Source organism: Geotrypetes seraphini, chromosome 10, assembly GCF_902459505.1.
Source record: "Geotrypetes seraphini chromosome 10, aGeoSer1.1, whole genome shotgun sequence".
Classification (NCBI taxonomy): Eukaryota; Metazoa; Chordata; class Amphibia; order Gymnophiona; family Dermophiidae; genus Geotrypetes; species Geotrypetes seraphini.
In genome coordinates, this window is record NC_047093.1 from 86,497,353 (window position 1) to 86,511,154 (window position 13,802).

Sequence of the window (13,802 nt, forward strand, 5' to 3'; positions counted from 1 at the left end):
TAACCTTCCCTTCCCATGTCCAGCATTTTTTCTTCCCTCCCAATGTCAAGCATATCCCCTACTCTTCCTCAGCTTCTCTCCGCCCTCCCCCACTGTCCAGTGTCTCCCCTTAAAGTACCTTCTCCCCTTGTTGTTGCTTCCTCATTGATTCTGTCTCCTTAACACCAACCAGGCCTGCTTTCACATCTGTCAGCATGGTGCAGGGCCTGTGAGTACCTGCCTGCCTGCACTACCTCATCCCCTGTGATGCAAACTTTTTCCATCAAATGGAGCAAGGGTAGTAAGCCTGGAGCAAAGTCAAGTGCTTAAAAGTCTCACTCTGTGCTGACAATTGCACGACTATCCTGAAGCACTATGCTGTCCCCACATTCTGCTGCCCTAGTGGAAGGGCTGGCCCTGGTGTAGGGAAAACTAAGGACAATGGAAATATGAAAGGTGGAGATGAGATGCTTTATTTTCTTGTTTGAAGTCCCATGTTTATCTAATACAGGGGTAGGGAACTCCGGTCCTCGAGAGCCGTATTCCAGTCGGGTTTTCAGGATTTCCCCAATGAATATGCATGAGATCTATTTGCATGCACTGCTTTAAATGCATATTCATTGGGGAAATCCTGAAAACCCAACTGGACTACGGCTCTCGAGGACCGGAGTTCCCTACCCCTGATCTAATAGCTTTGTATTGTAGCAATAGCCAGAAACCCATAAAAGGTTTTTTTTTAAAAAAAATCTATTCATTTATTTTGAGTCTTAATTCCTCCTCCTACCTGCCAAAGAAACAAAAGTAGATTTTTAAATGAGAAGCAAATATTTGCTCATTCATTTCCATACAACCTGAGCCTTCATTTTCAGTCACAATGCTGACATTCCTAACTAGACATACAAGAAAGAATAAAAATCAAAGTCTTTGGCCTTATCTGTATTGACCATTCAGCATAATCTTTTGTAAATTATTATTTTCTCTATTAACTGTAGCAAGGTACGCATCCAGAGACCTCTTCTTCCTTCCACAGAGTGGCAGATCAAAATCTTTATGAGCAGGGCAGGATTAGTTTGTCGAGGGCCCCTAGGCACACAAGTACACTGGGCCTCCTGCCCCGGCCCACCCCACCATGCACCCAGGCAGAAACAGAAAGCTGCGTCAGAAGGAAGCTTTAGGCAAGCAGCACTGCTTGCAAAATTACAGTTCCCGTGGCCTTTCTTACCCACGTTGCTTACTTGTCTTACTTTCTGTCAATGGGGGGGGGGAAGCTGTATTGCTGATCGGGGGGGGGGGGGGGGGGGGGGCGTTGCCAATCGATGCTGGAGGGGCCCATTGCCATTTGGAAAAAACAATGTTGATGCCCTCCTTCATCGGGCCCCCGTGACCATTTTGGGCCCTAGGCACATGCCTACTGAGCCTATTGTTTAATCCTGCCCTGCTTATGAGGAAGTGAAGGAGCAGTCTTGTAAAACAGTGAAAATGTAGGATTCAAATTTTGCTCTTTCCATGGATGCTCCTCATAACTTTTGACAAGTCACTTGCCTTGGAACACAACTTAGAGTGTGAGCCCCAGGAGCAAGGAAATACCTACTACAAGCCTGTTGTAACTTTCCACAAACTCAGATTTTGAAAGCCAAGTAGTTATAAAATCCATATCTAAATCATATGCTTTCATGGTCCCTGATCTATTCACTAGCGAGTCAAAGAGTAAGAATTTACTGCAACGAGAATGAAGCCCTGCAGAGTTCATATGGGATAATAGAGTACAGAACTCAGGTTGGTAATGTGGTGTTCACTTAAATTCATTGTTCCAAAACAGGCTTTGTCGTAATCACTGCTTTTTATCTCACTTTTTCCACTCTCTGGCAGATTACTTAGAAAAATGTATCAATTAGCTCAGTATGACTGGAGTGATAAAAATAACAATGATGGCCAGTATGGAAGGGGTGGGCTCATGCTAATTTTGTCAATAGAAGAGTCATATTAAGGTGATAGGCATAGGAACACCTCAGCATAATGATGACTTGAATTTGTAGCTTTGTTATGTATGTTAATCATTTTCTGTACATTTTTATTAGTTTCAGTTGCACTGTAATTACTCAACACCTAATCCTGATGCTGCATGATGGCAAAATATGTTGGGTTCTATGTGATCATTTAACATCAATAAAAGTAGAGGGTTGTTTTGTTTGTTTTTTTAACACAGAGCTCTGATTGGTCCCCTTTTACAAAGCCGCATTAGGCTTTTTTTATCGCTAGCTCGGTGGTATGAGCTCCGACGCTCACAGAATTCATATGAGCGTTGGAGCTAATACTGCCACAGCTGGTGATAAAAAAAAGCCTAATGCAGCTTCATAAAAGTGTATGGGGGGATTGTTTTTCTTGCTATTATTATTATCTTACTATTTGGTATGCATGTGCATTCCTTTTCGCTTTACTTTTTTCTAGTTGCCTCTTTTTCTATGCAATTTTTGATAGTCGAAGGGAGAGTCATCTTATTATGGTGATAGGCATGGAGTCACCTCAATATAATAATGAAAAGGATGGCTTATAATTTGAGGAGTGGATGTCTAGATTGCTTGTCAGAGGCTGTAGCTAGGAGTATTTTTGGAACTTTGTAAAAGGAAAAGATGGGGGCAGTAGAATAGGGCATAAAGGGTCCTTACACCTCTTTCTTTTGGAAACTGTCTGTGAGGGCAACGGAGTTTCCTGCAGCACAAAGTCTTGAATGGTGATAACAGCTCTCAAATATTGCTTTTAATTCTTTTTATAACTATTTGATTTCATTTAATGGGATTTCATGCTTGTAAAACACCTCAAGGCTTTATGTGCGTGGGCATCATATCAACACAGATGTACTGTGTTAATGAGACTGTGTACCTGGAGCTAAAGAGGGATCATTACAAAAAGCTTCCAAGTAATGTACAGAATACATAACTCTTCCAATAAAGGGACTATCCAGAAACAGAGTGTGATACAAAGGATATTTTTAAGGAGGTGAAATCAGATGCACTCATCTGGCCACGGATGACTTTAGGGGGACCTGATGATGTTACAGTTTTTCATATCAAGGCCATTGGGTTGAGGTGGCATGTGTGAAATGAGATGGCGATTCCAGTCCAGCTCCAGGGCTCTACAGCAAATGTGTTCACATTGTGGCCTTGTCCGATTTTTATGAATCTGTTAGCACTGTGTGACATGACCACAATGCAAGCAAAAAACTATCAACTATTGATTTTTTTTTAAAAAAAGTCATATTCATTGGATAATAACATTAAATAATTTTGACTGTTGAGGAAGAACAAATGATTGAGCCACTAATAGAAATTATGACCATCATAAGGAAGATTTTCAACTAGTGTGATAACAGCACTAATTTAAGCAATGGAGCTTAAATTACTATTTGTATTCAGTGCTGTTATAGAGAATGTAGTAATCATGCTGGCACTATAGGCACAGTTCTAAGGACTCCTTTTATCAAGGTGCGGAATACCCAGTGTTCAACCGCCTGCCGCGCTAGTCGCTAACGCCTCCATTGAGGAGGCATTAGTTTTTTGGCTTGCCGCGGGGGGTAGCGCGTGATGAAATGTCTGACGCGCTAACCCCCGTAGCGCACCTTGATAAAAGGAGCCATATGACTTGGAGCTACATTTTGGTGGTCTATGCGCCTATTCCATAAGTACATTCATAGAATACTAGAGTAAATCAGCATTTGATGTGTCTAAATATACCGTATTTTCGCGGATATAACGCGCGCGTTATACGCGTTTTTACCTACCGCGCATACCCCTCGCGCGTTATATGCCTGAGCGCGGTATACAAAAGTTTTTAAACATAGTTCCCACCCCACCCGACGCCCGATTCACCCCCCCAGCAGGACCGCTCGCACCCCCACCCCGAACGACCGCTCGCACGCGCTCCCACCCGCACCCGCATCCACGATCGGAGCAAGAGGGAGCCCAAGCCCTCTTGCCCGGCCGACTCCCCGACGTCCGATACATCCCCCCCCGGCAGGACCACTCGCACCCCCACCCCGAAGGACCGCCGACTTCCCGACAATATCGGGCCAGAAGGGAGCCCAAACCCTCCTGGCCACGGCGACCCCCTAACCCCACCCCGCACTACATTACGGGCAGGAGGGATCCCAGGCCCTCCTGCCCTCGACGCAAACCCCCCTCCCCCCCCAACGACCGCCCCCCCCAAGAACCTCCGACCGCCCCCCCAGCCGACCCGCGACCCCCCTGGCCGACCCCCACGACCCCCCCACCCCCCTTCCCCGTACCTTTGGTAGTTGGCCGGACAGACGGGAGCCAAACCCGCCTGTCCGGCAGGCAGCCAACGAAGGAATGAGGCCGGATTGGCCCATCCGTCCTAAAGCTCCGCCTACTGGTGGGACCTAAGGCGCGTGGGCCAATCAGAATAGGCCCTGGAGCCTTAGGTCCCACCTGGGGGCGCGGCCTGAGGCACATGGGCCCAACCCTGCCCGTAATGTAGTGCGGGGTGGGGTTAGGGGGTCGCCGTGGCCAGGAGGGTTTGGGCTCCCTTCTGGCCCAACTACACAAAGGTACGGGGAAGGCGGGTGGGGGTGTCGTGGGGGTCGGCCAGGGGGGTCGCGGGTCGGCTGGGGGACGGGCGGAGGTTCTTGGGGGGGGGGGCGGTCGTTGGGGGGAGGGGGTTTGCGTCGAGGGCAGGGGGGCCTGGGATCCCTCCTGCCCGTAATGTAGTGCGGGGTGGGGTTAGGGGGTCGCCTTGGCCAGGAGGGTTTGGGCTCCCTCCTGGCCCGATATTGTTGGGGAGTCGGCGGTCCTTCGGGGTGGGGGTGCGAGTGGTCCTGCCGGGGGGGGGATGTATCGGACGTCAGGGGGGGGGCATCAGGCTTTCAGGATGGGGACAGACCTTCAAGGGGGGACAGGACTTCAAGGGGGGACAGTGCACGGAAAGTCAGGTGGGGTGAACGGAGAGTCGGGACAGCGCACGGAAAGTCAGGGCAGTGCACGGAAGTCAGGGGGGGGTGAACGGAGAGTCGGGACAGCGCACGGAAAGTCAGGGCGGGCGAAAGGAGCGTCGGGCATCATGCGCGGTATACCCGTGAGCGCGGTATACAAAAGTTTTTGTACATATCATCGTGATTTCTGCGCGCTATACCCGTGTGTGCGTTTTACACGGGTGTGCGTTATATCCGCGAAAATACGGTAGATGTGCTCACTTATGTCAAATATATAGCCACTTTTGTTGCATCTTCAGTAAAAGGGTCCCAATGCTATTTAAGAAGTACATAATTTCTTAGTGGACCTTAAGGTTAAATTTTGTTTATTCAGGATCATTTTAGTATTGTTAGATTTTAAGCTTGATGGGAATCCATCTTGAACTTAATGGTAAAGGAGGAATATAAAACAAGAGGAAATGTAATGTAGTCCATATTCCCTACCTTCTTCCTGTTCTATGCTACAGAACATTCTTTAAGGCTCTCTAGACTCTAAAATCCTCTCTCTCCCCCCTTCATTAGATTTCCACCTATCGCTTACCTTGGCTCATTTTCATCTCAGTTAGGATAATTGGTATTGCTCCTAGCCTTTCTTAATATGGAAACGGTTTCCTGCTAGGCTTCCTGGAAGTTGTAGTTTCCTTCCCCTTTTCTTCTTTAAAAGGACATAATAGGATGGGACATGTACCTGTCACAAATCTTGCATGGCACACATCCTTTTCTAGCATCTGATTTTATACAAAGCAAGCAGGAAGTACTCTACGATGGGGTGCTGAAAAGTTCTCAACCCAACCAAGAAGAGAATGACATGGAGCCATGAAACTTACAAGTTATTCCACATATTCATCCCTAAAGTTCAACCCACTTGGCACATCAAGTCTGAAGTTTCCGTAACCCTTACAAAATATACTCTGATATCTGGTCACTGAAATACTGCTCCGCTGCAGCAATAATCTCTGAATCGCTCAAAAATTGTCACCGTTTTAAATTCTTTTTAGGGTTTGGAAATAGAAAATAGTCAGATGGAGAAAGATCTGGTGAATAGGGTAGATGACCTATGCACTGAAATCCCAATTGTGTCAAAACATCCATTGTTTTTCCAGCCATGTGAGCAGGTGCATTGTCTTGTAAAAAGAGAACTCCGTTCCACAGCATCCCTCTCCTTTTTTCTTTCAATGCCTCCTTTAAACAGCACAGCAAGTTACAGTAGTATTCTGCATTAATTGTTTGGCCCCCATGAAAAATAGTCAGTCATTACAACACCTTCTGATCCCAAAACACTGTGGCCATGACTTTTCCTGGTGAATTTTGAGTTTTGAATTTCCTCAGCCTTAGAGAACCTGAGTGCCGCCATTGCATGGACTGTTGTTTTGTCTCAGGTTCATAGAGGTATAACCATGTTTTATCAACAGTATCTAGTCATTCCAAAAGGTTAGCACCAGCTTGCTGAAAATGCTACAAAATCAGTGTTTGAATGCTGATGTCATTTCTCATCAGCATTCAAACATTTGGACACCCACTTGGCTGACAGCTTCTGTATACCTATCTGCTCTTGGATTATACACCCAACATATTCCCTGGACATCTGTTATGTCTCAGCAATTGTTTTAGCTGATATTCACCAATCCCTGCCAAAATCAGGTCATGGACATGGTCAACAATATCAGAAGTTGACACCGACTTTTCAGCCCTTGCTGCATCTTCAGTCTTGAAATCTCCATGCTGAAAGTTTGCACACCACTTTTTCATTGTGGAGAATGATGCACATTTGTCACTCAATTTTTTGCATTATACATTCATAGATTTACATAAGCACATAAGAATAGCCTTACTGGGTCAGACCAATGATCCATCTAGCTCAATAGCCCATTCTCACGGTGACCAATCCAGGTCACCAATACCTGGCAAAACCCCAAAAGTAGAACAAACAGCACAATGGGCCTTCAGATGATGGTGGTGGTGTTGTTGTTAGGTACATTGACTCGTGCTCAAGTCCTAGTAACTTGATGAATTGCAGATCTAAAAAGAAATCGGTTTTGTGCTAGTCTGGAAAGGTCCTCTAGCATCATCCCCATGGTTGAGTTCAATGTGTCCAGCCATCTGATTGCAGGTCACCTTCTTCGCCTGGTTTCTTCAATCTTTCCAAACATTTCCAAACATGATGTCCTTCTCCAGTGATCTCTCTCTTCTAATGGTGTGACCAAAATAAGACAGTTGTAACTTCATCATTTGGACCGAGGGATATAGCCAGTTTGATCTCTTCCAGAATTGATTTGTTAGTTCTTCTGGCAGTCTACAGCATGCCTAAAATCCTTATCCAGCACCAATCTTCTTTCTGTCTTATTTGCATAGTGTTCAGCTTTTGCATCCGTAACTGACCACTGAGAAAATGAGTGTGTGGACAAGTCTGATCTTCGTTTGGAGTGTTACATCCATGCCTTTGAATACTTTGTCGAGAGTCATCATTGAAGAGTGACCAAGTGCTATTCTGAGGAGTATTTCCTCCCTGCTACTTCAATGTATATTTTATTGAAAAAGATCTGAGTCTGCCTGTATTAGGGGTCTATTATGTCTGTCGGGTCTTTTTCAATAAAATATACATTGATCCAGTGGCGTTCTAAGGGGAGGGAGGGGGGGCGGTCTGCCGCGGGTGCAAGCCCTGAGGGGGTGCTCCCGGTCCGGTTCCCCCCCTGCGTCCGGTTCAGCCCCCGATGTCCGGGTGTCGTGTCTGGATTCCCTCCCCCCTCCCCCCCCCAGCCTCCCCGCACCATTTACCTGGGGTAACAGCCTGCACAAGACCGCGATGCCAGCGATCTTTGCCTGCTTCGGCTGTTTCCTCTGCTGCGGTCCCTGTAATGTCATTAAGTGTCATCCATCTATCTCCCCTCAGCTGTCTCTTTTCCAAGCTGAAGAGCTTTAACCTTTTTAGTCTTTCCTCATATGAGAGGAGTTCCATCCCCTTTATCATCTTGGTTGCTCTTCTTTGAATCTTTTCTAGGTCCGCTATATCTTTCTTGAGATAAGGCGACCAGAACTGAATATAATACTCCAGGTGAGGTCGCACTATGGAGTGATGCAGGCATTATAACATTCTTAGTTTTGTTAACCATTTTAATAATTCCTAGCATCTTGTTTGCTTTTTTGGCTGCCTCTACACATTGGGTGGAAAGTTTCATCGTAATGTCTACAATGACACCCAGATTTTTTTCTTGGTTGCTAACCTCCCAAGGTGGATCCTAGCATCTGGTAACTATGATTTGGGTTATTCACTTTCCATAACCTTACTCATTCAAACCTGTTCTGATTGAAGCTGGGGCTGCAGTAAGGATGCTTGAATTTCCAGTCTAAGTAAACAAAAAAGTAATTCCATGAATCTTGCTTCTTGTTTGAGTACTTGTACTGTGTGGAATACAAATACCCCTGTGACTTGAGCAGTATTGTTTGAAAAAGCTGTTAGGTTTATTTAGTTAGTGATGGGTCATAAACCATCTATTTTCCCTTTTCTAAAGGTCTAGTAGTAAGCTATTTACCTGCAGATGGATAAAGACTATGCCAGTGCTTATGCTGAAATATTATTCATATGGGTGACAACAGAAATCTGTAGAGGCCTCTTTGGTTAAAGAACTAAATGAAATGGTTATTCTAATAAAAGCTTTAGACCCACCAGCCAACCTCTCATAATAATGAAGGTAAAAGCTGGAAGCAAGATCAATAAGCACTACTCCCTCTCCCCTACCTCTTCTCTTCCATTTATTCCTAGCTTTAAGAAGTCTTAGCCCTACATTTGTCTGATTTTTTTTTTAACCATAAAAGCCATGACTAGCTTTTTCTTTTTGTGTACTCAGCTTCAGAGATTGCCTTTGTACCCCCCCCCCCCCTTCACTAGTCTGGATTAGACTAAATGTTTTAATATTTTATTTACATTTTAAATCCTAGATTGTGCTGTTTCTATATGTACCTTCATAAACTTAAAGGAATGACCTCCCAGTGGAGTTGGTGGGGACATAAACAATGGCAGAATTTGTGCATTTTCTTAAACTACTACTACTTATCATTTCTGTAGCGCTGCCAGACGTATACAGCGTTGTACATTAACGTGGAAGAGACAGTCCCTGTTGTAGTGTGTACTTTTCCATTAGGTGCTATTTTATAAGAGATCATTTACTCAAAACATGATTAAGTAGTGGATCCAGAATGTTGAGAGCGGCTGATTTTTCATGTCATGGATCCATAAGCAGTCTGAAAAAGTAACCTATTTGAAAGTATGTAATTTCTTTTTTCTTTTTCTTTTTCTTTTTTCACATTAAAGAATGGAGATTAGATTGTTGTATTATAAATTGTTTACTCTAAAAGAATTCATTAAAACCTCATTTTTTTGTTCCTGGCGACTTTAGTCACCTTTTGTCAGAGATGCTCCAGAGTGGGTGACAGGTGTGAGAGGTGCTGAGAAGCAAAGAGAAAACTCAGGCCTAGATTCTCTAAAAGTCACATTAAAAACTGACAGACCGCTGTCACAGCCATTATAGTAGCGATTTTTAAAAAGCGAGTCATTCTCCAAAAAACGCTCATGCAAATGAGGTTGGTGGAGAGTAGCAAATAGCACTAAATTTGCATGTGCAGAATAAAAGCAAAAAATAAAAATAAAAAAGAATTTGAGCCACAAGTAACCGTTCACCTAACAGCGGGAGAGATGCATAATCCCTCCTGCCACCAAGCAACAAAACATCCAACACCCCCCTCATTAGCCACAATCAACACACACGCCACAAGATGCACTTTTAACAGTGCTGTCATTGTACTTGCACCCCCAGACCAGCTGCTGATTTTTGTTACCAAAAGCCGCCGCTGCTCTTGGAGAATGACTGCAATTTTTAAGAATCCACCAGAGTGCTTGTTTCAATATTCAAGAGCCTATATGCATGCCAGTGTCAGAGACTGCTAGAAGTTCGTTAAAGACCACAATAAGCCGTTTTGATAATCTGCCGCTTAAATGCATGCAGGCTAAACCATCTGTAACCAGTTTAGCGACCGCATTAAAGTTTTGAGAATCTGGCCCTCAGTAATTCCAAAAAGATCTAGGGGTATGTCTACAAAAGAGCATTAAGCAATAACATACGTATGCTTAGCATGTCTGAAAACGCTTACTGCAAAACATATTAAAGTGTTTTGTGATAAGTAACTTGTTTGTTTATGTTCTGGAGGAGGAGGTGGGGGTGGTATTGAGGCAGAGAATGGGCATGGTCATGCTATCCTTTTGTCCTAAATAGGAGGCAGTAGATACTTCCCCGTCAATTTTAGGTTATGAATGCTAATACGAAAATTATCACACAAACTGAAAGAGAAATACTGAAAATTTCCCTATTTCTTGGGAACAATGGCGTAGTAAGGGGGGCCGGGGGGGGTGGACTGCCCTGGGCACTGTCTTGGTGGGGGCACCAGCACCTCTCCACCCTCCTGTGCCACACTTGTGCCATCCCTTTCCCACCCCCTGTACCTCTTTATAATCTTCGCCAGCACAAGCAACTGCTCTAACCTGCTGCTTGCACTGGCATGTCTGGCTCCCTCTGAAATCACTTCCGGGTCGCGGGGCCAGGAAGTGAAATCAGAGGGAAAGCCAGCGCGAGCATCAGGCTGGAGAAGCTGCTTATGCTGGCAAAGATTTTAAGAGGTATGGGGGTGGGAAAGGAGGGCGTGAGTATGGTGCGGAAGGAGCAGGGGGGGTGGAGAAGATGGTGTGGGGATTGGGGTTGGTGCTGAAGGAGGGGCAGAGAGGAGGCCATGGGGGGGGGGGGAGCACCGCCCTAGGTACCTCCTACCCTCGCTGCGCCTCTGCTTGGGCATGCTAAAAATGGGTTGAGCACATAGGAAAGTCCTCATTAGCATAAACTAAGCTCATTTACTAGTGCACTTTAATAGGCATGCCTTTTAGTGTGAATGGAAACAATTTCTTCATTTAGATTGATACTGGAAGAGCTTTAAAAATATGTTTCTGCAGTTCAAAATAGCTGTTACAAGAGAAATTCAGATCAATAAAATTGCCAATTAAACTGACTTTTCAGTTCAGTGGAGTCTGTAACCAGAGCTTTGCATGCTACAGTACTACCTTATCACTTTGGGTAGATGGAAACCACCCCTATGAATCTTTCATGATGGCATCTCACATCTTTATTATTCTTCCTACACTTGAACTGATTTAGGTTTAATTTTGTAGACATTTCTGGCCTATTTTGTTTCATCTGGAGGAAAATTTTATGTTGGAATTTGGAGAGCGTACCCCCTCCCCAAAAAAATACCTACCTCTAGCCTTTTTGTGTGTTGTCAGGGTTCCATCCTTCTAGACGCTGGTTCCTTTCCTCTATTTCCCAAACATAATAACCTATGGTTTTTGTTCTTCTAAATTTCAGGTTCCCTGAAAAGTCCTGTGAATAAAACTACCCTGACACTGATTGCTGTGAGTTCCTGTATCCTGGCCATGGTATGTGGTAATCAGCAATCTTGCCCGCTGACAGTGAAAGTCACCCTCCATGTTCCTGAACACTTCATTGCAGATGGTAAGATCCTTTACTGTTGGAAGATGCAATTAAACTCTGGAATTCATTGTCAGAGAATGTTAAAGCAATTAGCTTAGCAATGTTTTTAAAAGATTTGGATAATTTCCTGAAAGACAAGTCCATAAACCATTGTTAAGTTGGACTTGGGAAAATCCACTGCCTATTTCTAGAATAAGCTGCATAAAAACTGTTTTACTCTTTTGAGATCTTGCCAAGTACTTGTTACCTGAATTGGCCACTGGGCCCAGGATACTGGGCTTGATGGATCTTTGGACTGGCCTAGTATGGCACCTGGACTGGATGGTATACATCCCAGGGTACTAAGAGAGCTCAAACATGAAATTGCTGACCTACTGTTAGTGATCTGTAATCTATCACTAAAATCGTCTGTAGTACCTGAAGATTGGAGGGTGGCCAATGTTACATAAATTTTTAAAAATGGTTCCAGGGGAGATCTAGGAAATTAGACCAATAAGTCTGACTTCAGTGCCAGGCAAAATAGTGGAAGCAAGTATAAAAAAATAAAATTATGTAACACGTAGACATACATGATTTAATGGGACAGAGTCAGCATGGGTTCAGCCGAGGGAGATCTTGCCTCACCAATTTGCTGGAATTCTTTGACAGTGTGAATAAACATGTATATTAAGGTGAGCTGGTTGATATAGTGTATCTAGATTTTCAGAAAACTTTTGACAAAGTTCTACATGAGAGGCTCCTGAGAAAATTAAAGAGTCAAGGGATAGGAAGCAAAGTTCAGTTGTAGATTAGGAATTGGTTATCAGATAGAAAACAGAGGATAGGATTAAATGGCCATTTTTCTCAATAGATGAGGGTTAATAGTAGAGTGCCACAGGGATCTGTACTGGAACCAGTGCTATGTAACATTTATAAAGGATCTTGAAATTGGAACGATGAGTGAGGCAATTAAATTTGCAGATGACACTAAACTGTTCAAAATTGTTAAAACTATGAAAAACTGCAGGCTGACCTTAGGAAATTGGAAAACTGGGCGTCCAATGGCAGATGAAATTTAATGTAAACAAATGCAAAGTGATGCATATTGGGAAGAATAACTTGTCATATTTACCTAATGTGACCATTTATTTTTTCATCAAAATGGGACATCTATTAATATTCAGTCCCACTCCCAATCCCGCCCTAGCCCCGCCCCCAATTTCTTCCATTCATTTTCATGTACACACAATATCTTAATTCATAATGGTAAACATAAAATATATTTAAAAGCACACTGTACGCAGAGAAAATGTTAATTATCATTTACGAGTTTCAGGGTTTTTTCAAAGATGTCAAGGCAGATTACTTTAAAATATGCAATGTCACCTCAGTAACTATAGAAAAATAGACAAATATAGTGCAAAATATAGACAGCAGATATAAATTTTCAAAACAGACACATTTTGATCACTAAATTGATAATAAAATCATTTTTCCTACCTTTCTTGTCTGGTGATTTCATGAGTCTGGTTGCACTTCCTTCTGACTGTGCATGCAATCTTTCTTTCTTTTGCATCCAACATTACTTTTACAATCCAGCCCCATCCCCTTTGGGTCCAGGTCTCTCTTTCTTTTCCCTCTGTTACCCTCCCCAGATCCGGTGTCAGTTCTCCTTTCTACCTTTGTTCCAGGTCTCCCTCTCTCTCCCTCTCTGTCTGAACCTCCCATAGTCCTGCATCTGCCTCCTGTCTTTCCCCTTTCGTCCAAGCCTTTTTCTCTGTAGTCTTTCTAATGTGCTTACAACCCCCCCCCCCCTTCTCTGCCTCTTTCTCTCCTTCCCTCCCAGCAGATTTTAGCATATCTCTCTCCTCCTTTTTTCCCCTCATATCTAGTATCTGTCTCCTTCCTCTTTTCCTCCTCCCAGGTCTGGTATCTGTCTCCTCTCCTTCCCCCCTGCTCTGGCATCTGTCTCTCCGCTCCCTTCCTCCTGTTCTTCTCTGGTCTTCCTTCTCAATTTATTTTCTGCCTCTGTCTAAATTCTTTTTACTATTCAGTCCTCAATTTCCCTCTTTCACTGTGTCTACCTATAGCTTGCCACTTCTTTCCCTCACCCCTTCCAGTAACTAACTCTATCCTCTTCCCTTAATCCTGCATTTGCCCTTTTTTCTTTCTCCTACCTACTTCCTTCCAGCATCTGCTCCCCCTGTCCCTCACACTTCCATTCAGCAGCTGTCCCTCCTCTCCCCCACACTTCCATTCAGTGTCTGTTTCCCTCTCTCTCTACCCTTCCCATCTACTGTTCACCCTTCCATTCACTGCCCTCTCTGTTC

General features: G+C 44.1%; 1 protein-coding gene across 5 annotated transcripts in view; it reads left to right on the forward strand.

The window, feature by feature from the left end:
• ASTN2 (astrotactin 2) overlaps positions 1 to 13,802 on the forward strand; it is a 1,902,914-nt gene that overhangs the window by 920,610 nt on the left and 968,502 nt on the right. For all 5 annotated transcript variants that reach the window (XM_033961675.1, XM_033961676.1, XM_033961677.1 and 2 more), the window contains one exon: positions 11,368 to 11,514. In XM_033961675.1, the coding sequence (XP_033817566.1) occupies positions 11,368 to 11,514 (147 nt within the window). The remainder of the gene's footprint in view (positions 1 to 11,367; positions 11,515 to 13,802) is intronic.